Genomic DNA, 12,145 nt, shown 5'->3' with positions numbered 1-12,145 from the left:
ACAGAAAAAAAAAAAAAAAAAAAAAAAAATTCATCAATCCTGACTCACACATCTGAAAACCACATCTTTCTATATTCAATAAAAGGTTTACACCAAAAACAATGGAGCACTGGGGATGATAATGGGTATAAGTTATGGACTCCCCCCTCCTTTTATTCCCAAGATCCAATTTAAATTCTGTTAAAAAGCAGAATTCATTGGTCACTTAAGTGAAAGGCCTAGCTTTAGGCATGACTGCATTCAGTACTCAAACATCATCATCATGACTCTTTTCCTCTTCCTCTCTTGGCTCTACTTTCCACGGTGTTGGCGTCAGTCTGAAGCTTCACAAGGCAGCAAGACGGCATCAGGAGGAAGGCAAGTCTCTTTCCCAGCATCCCCCGAAAACAAACCTCCTGTGGACTCTGACTGAGTCACATGCCCATGTCTGAACCAATCACTGAGGCGGAAGTAGGGGGGTGCAACTTGCTGACTGGCTAGGGCCTCAGCCACTGGTCCACCCCTAGAGTGTGTGGGTGAGAGGGGCAGTCAGCTTTACCAAGATCCAGTGAGAGTGAAAAGAGGTTGGTTCCCCACAGAGAAGCTGCGGTAGGTACCAGGAGAGTGATACGGACCACAGGGGACAAGAACAACAGATGTCAAACAACGGAAATCAGTGGGTCAAAAACTAAGATGACAAATGCTTTTCAAGCACCTTCAAGCCCTCTAAAAATATTATTGATGTGCTAGTTTTAAATCCCTAGACACCTCTGATAGACAATGTGTTATGGACCCATTTGGGATAGCCTGGACTTGCTTAAGAACAGTAAAAAAAAAAAAAAAACTACACCTTTCAACTGGTCTGCAATCCATACTTCCCAGGAATTCAGACTGGCCTTGTCTCCTTCTTGTCCCACTAGCAGGCAGTTTGACTGAAGTGACCAGTGTTGCCAGGGCTGGAAGGGCCTGTCAGCACCGCAAGCTTATTTCACTGAGCCAAAGGGGTATCGGGTATCAAGCAAACTCTGACTCCAGTGGCCCCAGCCCTCTCTGCCTACCTCCTCACATGGTCAAAGCTCCTCTCACCCTTGAATCTCCGGTGATTTCTTCCTCTCTCACCTCTCCCCCACCCCCTCCACCACCCCCAGCTCCACAAGTCTTACTAAAACCTGTTCTTAAGAAAGGATTCCTGGGCTTCCCTGGTGGCGCAGTGGTTGAGAATCTGCCTACCAATGTAGGGGACATGGGTTCAAGCCCTGGTCTGGGAGGATCCCACATGCCGCGGAGCAACTGGACCCGTGAGCCACAGCTACTGAGCCTGCGCGTCTGGAGCTTGTGTTCTGCAACACGAGAGGCCACGACAATGAGAGGCCCACGCACCGCGATGAAGAGTGGCCCCCACTCGCCGCAACTAGAGAAAGCCCTCACACAGAAATGAAGACCCAACACAGCCTAAATAAATAAATAAATTTATAAAAAAGAAAGGCTTCCTCATCAGTCCTTTACACGTGTGTATGAATAAGCATCAAATCAACAGTTTAATCTCTCAGGACGATTTGCATTTTAAGTCTGAGCCTTTCAAATGAAACTTTTAAAAGACTCTGTTTCTCTTTTAAAAGTAGAAACTTTTAAAAGACTCTACTCCCAAAAGGTACTTTTGGTGACAGAGAGCAAATGGGACTCCCTGAAATCAAGCAATAAATGTCCACAAAATTCTCTGAAACCCTCACCCATCCGCATTGGCTTGCCAGTGAATTTTTTCTCGTCTGTCTTCAGTCACCTTTGCTGACATTACCCTCTACTATGGCAAAGAAGTTTCTTGTATCCTTTCCTCCATTTATTCAGTCAACAAACTTTTCTTGAACTTCCACCATGTCTTAGATACTTGGGTTTACAAAGATGACCTAGACCCTGACCTCAAGCAGCTTGCAGTTAAATTTTAGTGCAGGAAACATCACCTTCACCACCAGATTTTTAACACAAGCAAAGTCTAGCCCAGTGGCTGGTATAGAGTAGGTATTCAGTAAATGCTGCTTCTCCTTCTCAGGGCTACACTATGTGGGCACTACAGTGAATACTGGAAATTTTCTAAAAACTCTATCCAGGTGGTAAGAGTGCCAGCAGGAGTGGGTGGAAATGGTGGTTTCCATCTCGCTTCAGAATGTCACGATTTATTTTGGATGCTCCAAATGTCAGGCTGGAGATTCACACAAAGGAGAGGGTCTTATTCTAACCAGATCAGGGCTAGAGGCGGCCCAGGACACTGTCTGCACGGTGCACAGCCCCAGACAGTTTGGAAACAAACAGTAACTCGTCCAGAGGAAAGAGACTGACAAAAGCCAAAACAAACAAAGGCCAAGAGATGGAAAACTCACGAGGTGGGGCAGGGTGGAGAGGAGGAGAGTGGAGGGCTATGGAAGGGGCTTAGGGAGGGGTGTGGTCCTGGTTTTTTTCTGGGGAGCTGAATCCAGCTCCTGCCCCACTCCCTACTAAGAATCACCATGGCAACGGGGAGGGTGAGTATGGCTGATTCCAAGCCAGTACAAACCTCCTGGGCTTAGCAGCAGGAATGGGCTCAGATGCATGGGGCCATGTTCTAAAGAAAAATATCTGAATTGGGCTTTTAAAATCACAACCCCCCCCCACTACTGGTTCTGCAGACAATCAGTGTTTAACAAAATGAAAAGAAACAATAGTGAACCACATCCTACTCCACATCTCTCTCACATACACATATACACTAATCCAAAGCCTACAGAGTAAAATCCTTCCTTTTGTGGTGGAAACTGACAGCTCACTGGAGATTCTTAGCTCTTCTCAGAAGCAGGGACCTAGCCTATGAGAGGTCCATTTGCCACCTCCCAAAACTGTTCCCCCTGACAGTGGCATCAGTGACAGAAGGCTGATGAGGTTGCTTTGACAAGACCAAGGCAGCTGGGGTTCTGATGTGAGGTGGCTCCAGCTGAACCACCATCTGGCCTCGTCTGCCATCAGCCACCTGGGGAAGCTCTTGGCCCATAGCGGGTTTGTCAGCAAGGAGACTGGTGCTTCCTCCTCCCTGAAAGTGTTTGCAGCAAGAGCCCCCAGAGCTCTCAACCCGCAGAACCCAGTTTTGCCCTTTCCTGAGCTGGTTGGCCTAGGGGGTCTGCCTTAGATGTGAGGTCGGTGCTAAACAGCACTGAGTCTTCAGGGTTTGTCTCCTTCCTGCCTCTCCATTCCCAGGTACCCAAGGATCTCACACTAACCCCCATGACCCTAGTCCACTACTCATGGTAGCACAGGGCCTAGAGTCCCCGTTATGGAAAGGATTTAATTCCCTTTAAAATTAGAAGCGGGGGACCTTCCTGGTAGCGCAGTGGTTAAAAATCCACCCGCCAATGCAGGGGACACGGGTTCAATCCCTGGTCAGGGAAGATCCCACATGCTGCAGAACAACTAAGCCCAACGCACCACAACTACTGAGCCTGCGCTCTAGAGCCCGCAAGCCACAACTACTGAAGCCCGTGTGCCTACAGCCCGTGCCTAGAGAAGCCACTGCAATGAGAAGCCCACACACAGCAACGAAGAGTAGCCCCCCTCGCCACAACTAGAGAAAGACCACACACACAACAAAGGCCCAACGCAGCCAAAAATAAATAAAATTTTAAAAAATAAAATAAAATTAGAAGGGGAAAATGAGCTTTTAAGTGGTAGAAAACATTTTAGTACATAAGAGTAATACATTCATCTTTATACCAACCCAGTCCTACGGTATAATTTTATTTATTTTAATTTATGTATTTTATTTACTTATTTTTGGGTCTTCGTTGCTGCGCGCAGGCTTTCTCTAGTTGTGGCAAGCGGGGGCTACTCTTTGTTGCGGTGCACGGGATTCTCATTGCGGTGGCTTCTCTTGTTGCAGAGCACAGGCTCTAGGCACACGGGCTTCAGTGGTTGTGGCGCACGGGCTTAGTTGCTCTGCGGCACGTGGGATCTTCCCGAACCGGGGCTCGAACCCATGTCCCCTGCATTGGCCGGCGGATTCTTAACCACTGTGCCACCAGGGAAGCCCCCTACAGTATAATTTTAGATTTTTTTTTTTTTTTAGAGGAAGGGGCCCATGAAGGCAAAAGTGCCCAGGACTCATGAAAGTCATAATGTGGCCCTGTCCTAGTCTTCCCTCCTGTCCATTCCAACCCTCTAGGCTCCAGGAATTTCCTTCCCTCATATCAAAATGTACCTGTCCCATGGAGCCCACTGGCTTGGAAGTTCCTGGAGGACAGGACCGTTCTTCATCCATCCTCATGTCCCCATCGTAAGCCCAGTGCCTGCCTCACAGTCATATCAGGTATTATACAACCTCTTTTTTGAGGGGGGGGTTGGGCGTGGGAGGGGACAGAAAACTCAGAAAAAGGGGATTAGGTTTTAAATAAATATTGCCTGAGAACACCTGGAAACTGTGCACATTTCACATCTGTGCAGTCGGACTTTGTTCACATCCCCTATGCTGAACTCTATGGAAACTGCTCCGGCCAAGTTCACCCATGATCTCCAACTCAGTAAATCCAATAGAACTTCTCAGGTATAAGCTCGATTGCTTGGCAGCATTTGACAGTGCTCACCAAGCCTTCGTGTTTTGCTTCTGTGACACTTCACCGTTCCAGGGTCCCTGGGCATTACTGCTTTGTCTCCTTTGCATGCTTATCTCCTCTGCTGAGCCGTTAAAAACAAATAATAACGATAATAATAATAGCAGCTTAAACAAATCAGCTACTTGCTCTGTGCTGAGCTACTGTAACCGTCAGTTCTTTTAATCCCCAAAATAATCCTAAATCCATTCTCCAACCACCAGCCAGAGCGATTTTTCTGCAAACCAAATCTGATATCACTTCCTTGGTTAAAATCTAATGGCTCTCCCCAGCCCGCCGCTTTTAAGGTCTTTCATGATCTGTTCCCTGCCCACCTTTCCAGCCTCATTTCTCACCACAGCCTCTTCCCGCAGGACCCTCCTGCTTTCACCTTCTCCAGAAAGAACTCTAGGTCTTTGCGCTGTTCGCACTGCCTGAAACGCTTTTCCTCCACCTCTTAGCCTGACGCCAACGTCTCTTTCAGGTTTCAGTTGAACGTCACCTTTCCTGGGAGCCCAGTGGGGCTGAAGAGCGTGATGCTTACGAGACTGACACTGAGCCGGGTTCAACCCCCAGCTCTGCCACTTCCCAGCCGTGTTACCTTGGGCAACCTATTCAACTCTCTGGGCCTTCACTTTCTTATCTGTTGTGAGGATTCAAGAAATCAGTACACGTAAGGTGCCTTGTAGGTTCCAGGGTGTCACCTCCATATTTCCTGACCCCAGACCATGTTAAGATTCCTTGCCAAGTAGCTTCCAGAACTCCTTTATGATACCGTATAATGCCAACTTCACTCCTGAGAATGTTTGTCCATCTGCCTACCTTGCTAGACTGTCAGCTCTGTGAGGGCAGGGGCAGTCTGACCTGATTCTGCTCCTACTTCTAGTCCCTGGCACACAGTAGGATCTCATATTTGCTAAATCAATAACTATAAATCCAATGCCTACAGATATCCTGGAGATATATACTCTCCAGCAAACGGCCACCTCGAACAAGGACGGATAAAATTTTTCCCAACAATGAACACACAGCAGCCTCGTGCTGAGGCTGAAAGCAGTCACAAAGGCAACTTGGAAATTAGGAAAATACCTTTATTATCTCTGAAATGCTCCAATATTCAATGTTAAAACCACGATAGTGGCTTTTTCACAACCTCACAAATTATAGAAAAGTGAATTTCCACATTCTTTACAGAAATCTCCCCCCTAAATCAGATAGGGCTCCGTGACAGCTGACACGGGGCAGGAAGGAGGGGCAGAGAATACAGCAGGTAGAACCAGGGCTCTCTGAGCAGCCTGAGGCTTTTCCTGAACATTTAAAGCCCAGGCTGAGTCCCAGAGACTTGCGGGCCCTGTGAGGGAGGCTCAGCCCACACACATCTGTGGCACACCGAGGCAGGCCTCTATCTCAGAGGCCAGCTGCCCACAGAAGGCCTGCAGTGTGGCACCTGTGGCTAACAGACCACAATCAAGGCAGGTTTGTGAGAAGGAGAGCAGGAGGCAGGCCTGCAGCTCAAATCCTTCTCTCTAAAACACAGCCAGGAAAGAGGCTGTGGACACTGGCCAAATGGTGCTCTAGGTTTAGAAATTTCCCCTTTTACTCAGCTCACAAAGACTAATTTGTCAAACAGCTACTTTAAAAAAAAAAATCAGAAAACAAACATTTGGTTCCATTTCAGCTGTAATCAGCAGTTGGTAATTTTTAGAAAAAGATGACTTGATTTCCTCTTTGTTTTCTATCGGTTCTCTGACTCCTTCCTTTCTCATCCATGGTTGGGGCAGAGGGGTTACAGCTGTAGCAGAAGGCTGTCTGTTAATGTGAGAAAACTGTGAAAGTGTTTTGCACTCACATACAAAGGCTGATGGAATTCAAAACAATCCCACCGATTTTTATGGGAAACATGACTGTTCCTCTCGGGTATCTCAAGTCAAAACAAGGCAACCGCCTAGTGATTTATAGTCCCCACTACACATTTCCGCCTTCCAGAAGGCGTTAGAGAAGGGCCAACGTCCGCCAGAAGCAATTGTAAACACCCCACTGACAGCCTGGACACTTTGTTTTTAAATGCAGCAGGACTTTCTCCTTTGGCCCTGGCAAAAAAGACAACTCCCTAAGACTATTTAGGAAGGCACAGACAGGAAATCTCCCCCAAAACCTAAGAGTGAGGGGCCAGTAGCCTCCGTTGACTAGAGTGTGGCTGAGAGCATCATCAAAGGCAATTGATACATTTATGGCATATAAAAATTGTCCTGTGGTCCCCAACTGGCCCCCAGGCTTGACCTAGCTGGATGTGAGGCCCGGGAGGGACAGAACAAGTTATCATAAGGCACGTGGTTGCGGTGGTCCCCACACCAGGCCCAGAAAGATCATCTCTTCACGCGATTCCAAAAGTGTTGGAAAGCTGAGGAGTTGATGACACTCACTATGAGCAGCAGCAGCAGATACAGGGATATCATGACCGTGAACCAATGGCTGGAAACCCAGGAGAGCTGGCTTGAAGCCCTGCTTCAGGGGGAAAAAAGAGTTGATGTTGGAACAAAGAGAAAAACATTTTTTAAAAGTGTATGCAACAACTTCTGGCTCAAAGAAGATGAAATGATCGATTTCATCCTCTGAATGAGCCATGAAAAGAAGCTTTGTGCGTACTCCTTTGCTCAAAGAATCTGGGGCTGGGCTTCCCTGGTGGCGCAGTGGTTAAGAATCCACCTGCCAATGCAGGGGACACGGGTTCAAGCCCTAGTCCGGGAAGATCCCACATGCCGCAGAGCAACTAAGCCTGTGGGCCACAACTACTGAGCCTGCGCTCTAGAACCCGTGAGCCACAACTACTGAAGCCCACGTGCCTAGAGCCCGAGCTCTGCAACAAGAGAAGCCACCGCAATGAGAAGCCCACGCACCACAGTGAAGAGTAGCCCCTGCTCGCCACAACTAGAGAAAGCCGCGCACAGCAACAAAGACCCGATGCAGCCAAAAATAAATTAATAATTAATTAATTTTTTTTAAAAAATCTGGGGCTATTTGCCCTGGCGCTGACACGCCTTTCCCCAGAATTTCTCAACCTGGTTACCTATTCCAAAAGTTCTTTCCCTTCATTGGTAGGAATAATAGAATGAGTAAAATTAAGCAGCTAAAAACTAAATCATGCTCACAGCTGGGCTAAAGAAACCAGAAAGAACAGAGATACGGGCAGATTTAGATGAAAAGTAGAATTCTATTAGATGAAGAGGGAACTGAGTCACCATGGGAACCAAGTAGAAGAGTATAAAGGTGGTTGGTGGGCCTCACTGGGGCACGTGGACACATTACTGTTAACACGTCTGTCGCTGACCAACACCACGAAGATCTTTTCTAGATGTACAAAGACAGCTATGCAATGAGCTCATCCTGATCTTTTCTTTTATAGCTCCTCTTGTACCTTTTATAACCTGTCTTTTCCTAAGCAAGACTTTGGTATCTAGAAGGATGACCTCACTAAGGGTGTCTGACCAGATGACAGCAGGTGGCAGGGTATTCAGCAAAAGTCTTTTCACTTTCAGACATGCACAAGTATTATTCTGAGCAGGGGAAATCCTCTTTTGCCTGCTGGGAGATGATCTAAACCATCCAAGTGTGCACTAGAGAGACACTCCAGGAAGAAGTGGGAAAGGAATGGAATTTTCAACTTGAAAAAGCCAGATGATTTTAAACCAAAGGATAATGTCCCCCAAACTTAGGAACCCAGTACGTATTTCCCAGATTTAAGGAGGGAGGATTTTACTAGATACTGCATTCTGAAGCATAGAATCCACTGGTGTGTACAAGTAGGAGTCAAGAGTATTAACAATAACCCTTTCCCTGTCCTGCCTGTTCACCTGCTGCTCATCCCCATGAGAAACTCTACCACGGATCCCCAACAATGTGACAAAATCTCAAAGTGACCCGCAACCCTGGAGAGCCCTGCCATACCCTCGAAAACACAATGCTGAGACGGCATGAGGAATCCACCACTCTCAGGTTCTTAGGAGCTGGAAGGCCTCATCTGCTGTTGGATTCAACACGCTCATTTTAGAGATAAAGATGAAGCATCTCAGGTCCAGAGAGGAGCAGGTAGTGGTTCGACAGCCACCTTGGGAAGTGACCAAGCGCGACGGCACATAATCCCAGCCAGATCCTGGCACCACCCTGCCTCTCATCGCAAGCCAGTGAGTGGGTTTCAGACTGTGATCAGGAGCCCAAGTGGCAAAGGGGCTTCACAGTTTGGCTTCAGTCCCTCAAGTTATTTATGTTAACAAAGCTCTTCTTCACTAGAATATACAGTCCCTTAGGGCCAGGACCAGATTCTATTCGACCTGTATTCCTCACTTCTTACCCCTTACATAAAGCAGAGATAGCTGAGGTGTAAGGCTGGGGGAGAGGAGCTGCGGATAACTAAGAACCCAATACTATGAATGCAGCCTTTAGTTGTTCTCCTGGACCTCACGCAGGGACCATCCTTCTCACCTCTTGGGCTGCTTCTGTGAGTACACCAGCAGGTACTTCACTCGCAGGAGCTGGTTATTGGTAACCACAAAGTACTTTGGAGGGATGTCTCCTCCTTCACTGTGCTTGATCCTCGCTCTCCTGCGATCTATCTCCCTGGAATCTAAATAAGGAGATAAAGCACAACTTTACAGGGGGAAGATACAATAATAACAGAAGCAAACTATGAAAAGAAATGGGTCAAGCACCCTGGTCCTGAGGGTGGAGAAGACCCGAGAGGCAGAGGAATGGGCTGTGTATGTACGTGAAGCGGGACTTAAAAATAGGAGAGTCCGACAAGCAGACAACCGGAAGGAGGAAAAGGAATAGGAAACTAAAAGGGATACAAGAGGGGAAAAAAAAAAAAACTGAGTTGGGAAAGCAGAGGGAAGAAGCAGATTGATGGCCGTAACAAAAAAATAATATGGGACTAGAAATAAGACTTGATCTGAAACAAACTTTTTAACAGCATTTTAAATTAATGGTTCTGGATTCGAGTTTCTTAGAACACTTATCTTCCACCTTTTGTACCAAGACTTGTTTCAAAAAACAAAACAAAACCTTTCCTTTTAGTAACATGAAAAAGCTTTACCAGAAAGAACCAAAACAAAAAAACCCACAAAAGGTCAAAGCTTCGTGACAGGAGACATTGCAAGGTTTTGTCCTAATGTTTAATGTCACAGTTTGCAGACTTCCTAAGAATTACAAAAGCGAATATTCGTGCTGTCTGGTTTGGGAGAGTGGCGTCAGACCTGGGCCCATTCCTCAGGATTCCAATTGTTTTACATTAGAGGCCAGGAACAGACGTTTTCTCAATTCTCCTTTTCTCAGTGGAACCAACAGGCCAGCTCTGGAGACTAGAATGACAGTTCTATGACTTCTGCCTTTGAGGGCAAAACAGCAGGGGGCACGGGGCAAAGATCTAAGGCACATATCAGGAGAGCAGACTGAGGTGGCCCAGTATTCATCCACTCCCTAGAGAGCCCAGGATTCACCCCCATGGCCTCAGGTGCCCCTCACATCCTCTGGGGGCTCCAGCACACAGCAGAGCAGCCTGGAGGAATAGCGTGTGGATGCAAGTCTTTAGCTTCAGTTTAGCAAATGTTTATTGAATGCCAAGTATGTACCAGACTCCCTGCTGACCCCAGGTGCCCAAGAGTGAATCAGATCCAGTCTCTACCTTCAGTGAGACTGTGCTCTGGCCTCACACACTCATTTTCATCTTCTCCACCCCAAAGCTTTCCTTGAGCACTTGGACCCACCATGATTGCCCCTTCCTCTGAGCTGCCGCTGTGGGCCTCATCAGCACCCTCAGCTGGCACTCCCTACCCACTGCCTTGTAGTCAGTGATACCTTTTCCACTGTGCGTTCAGTCCATAAGGAGACTGCTCACTACCTGAAGGCAGGCCCTGTCCTACACTGTTAACCCAGCCCATCCCTTGGCATGCAATGGGTGCTCCACCCAGCAGCTGGGCCAAAGGCAAAAGCCTGACACCCAGAGGCCTGCAGCACAGGTCTGGGCCAAGTGCTCACTCACCCTTCTTCTTCGTTTGGCACTTGACGTCTGGATGGTCGATGACCTCGCACACGGCCACACAGCTAAGGATGGGGCCCAGGAGGCTGCGCTGCCACCCATGGCCATGGGGGCTGTAAATGAGAGCCAGGCTCAAGTCACTGGTGAGGTAGGTCCCTTCCCCGAACAAGGATGTCTGAAATGGCAGAGATCAATAGAAAAGAAACAGGGCTGGGTGAATGCAGAGTTGGCACAGCAAGATGACACAGGTCTTTCTTCAACAGAGTTGTTAACACAAATCTTCAAGCCTCTTTTTTTACCCCAGCAAAAGGCATAAGATCAAATAATCCTATGACATCGTCACAGGGTTATTACGAAACACGTTCCTATCTGACGACAGTTTAACTGATTGTGGGTGTGGCTAATTAACCTGGCAAACTAGTAGTTCCAGTGCTTAAGGCTGAGTAAGAAAACCACAGGGATAAGAGTCAAGCGGACCCAAGTTTGAATCCTGCCTATCCCTCTAACAAGCTAGCAAGTTATATAAACTCTCTGGGTCTCAGTTTCTACATCTGCAAAGCGGTGATAACACTGTCTCCTCAAGGATTCAATGAGATGATGCACATAGAGCACTGCACAGGACACCTGGCACGAGACAGGGGTGGGTATGCCGTCACAGGTTCCGATGTCGTAGGGTATCGGTCATTCCTGCTACATGAATGTGTTAAGCCTGGCTATACTGACAGGCTTGCAGAAGCAAAGTCATGCCCTTATGTACAGGGAGGGGATAACACCTTAGTGACTAAGGGAAGTAATCGGAGTCATTACTTGGAATAGAAACGCATCTCTCAGACCAGAAACTGTAACCAAATGAGGCAGGCCTATATGAGGGGCAGGGTAAGTTTTGCTCTTTGTGTTGGTGTCGACCAAGAAAATGTCCAAAATTCTAGGAGGCAGGTCCCTGGTGGTGAGGCTAATTGGGTGTCCTCCACGAGGAAGCATGCCAGGTGAAAGAGAAGGATCTCAGGTGAAACACCTACAAGCTGAGGCTACAGCAGGCATAGCAAACACACCCTTTGCCCATGGTAGACATCAATAATCAACCGTGACGCCGACATAAAAATATCAATCGTGGCACTCATTCATACTGACTCAGAATCCTTCTCAGCACAACATTCTAGGTAACTGCTACCAGTGGATGGAATTTGACATGAGCTGTAATCCAGATGCTATTCTTGGGCCACAGTGTCAGTACCTTAAGACGATGAATGGCCTCAAACAGCTCACTGAACGTCCTCTACTTGCTAACTGAGAAACATCCTAGTCAGTGGCACCAGGCTTCCACAACTCTAAGCCGATTAAGGGAAGCGTAGGGGAAATGAAACAAGCCTTTCCTTGGCCTTGTTACAGTGTCCCCATGTCTCAAAAGTTAACACAGACCTTCTCCAAGGACACAGATGTCCTCTGATCTGACCCCCATCCATTTCTGCTTATGCCTGCCATGTATACACCATTCCCTAGACTCAAGAACCATGAGCAGGAGAGCACA

The 12,145-nt window shown here is 47.5% G+C and overlaps 1 protein-coding gene across 8 annotated transcripts in view; it reads right to left on the bottom strand.

The window, feature by feature from the left end:
- The window catches only part of PARP16 (poly(ADP-ribose) polymerase family member 16), a 47,439-nt gene that overhangs the window by 6,201 nt on the left and 29,093 nt on the right, over nt 1-12,145 (bottom strand). For 3 of the 8 annotated variants that reach the window (XM_024735123.1, XM_024735129.1, XM_024735124.1), the window contains 4 exons: nt 10,621-10,792; nt 9,066-9,207; nt 7,010-7,091; nt 5,660-6,395 (listed from right to left, as the gene is read on the bottom strand). In XM_024735123.1, coding sequence (XP_024590891.1) covers nt 6,288-6,395; nt 7,010-7,091; nt 9,066-9,207; nt 10,621-10,792 — 504 coding nt within the window. In that variant the 3' untranslated portion in view covers nt 5,660-6,287. Of the gene's footprint in view, nt 1-5,659; nt 7,092-9,065; nt 9,208-10,620; nt 10,793-12,145 lie in introns of those variants that run through there. The other 5 variants (XM_024735130.1, XM_024735127.1, XM_024735125.1 and 2 more) reach the window with 4 other exon arrangements.

The sequence above is a fragment of the Neophocaena asiaeorientalis genome, unplaced genomic scaffold, assembly GCF_003031525.2.
Source record: "Neophocaena asiaeorientalis asiaeorientalis breed wild unplaced genomic scaffold, Neophocaena_asiaeorientalis_V1.1 scaffold264, whole genome shotgun sequence".
NCBI lineage: Eukaryota > Metazoa > Chordata > Mammalia > Artiodactyla > Phocoenidae > Neophocaena > Neophocaena asiaeorientalis.
This window is presented reverse-complemented; position numbering and strand designations above follow the sequence as displayed.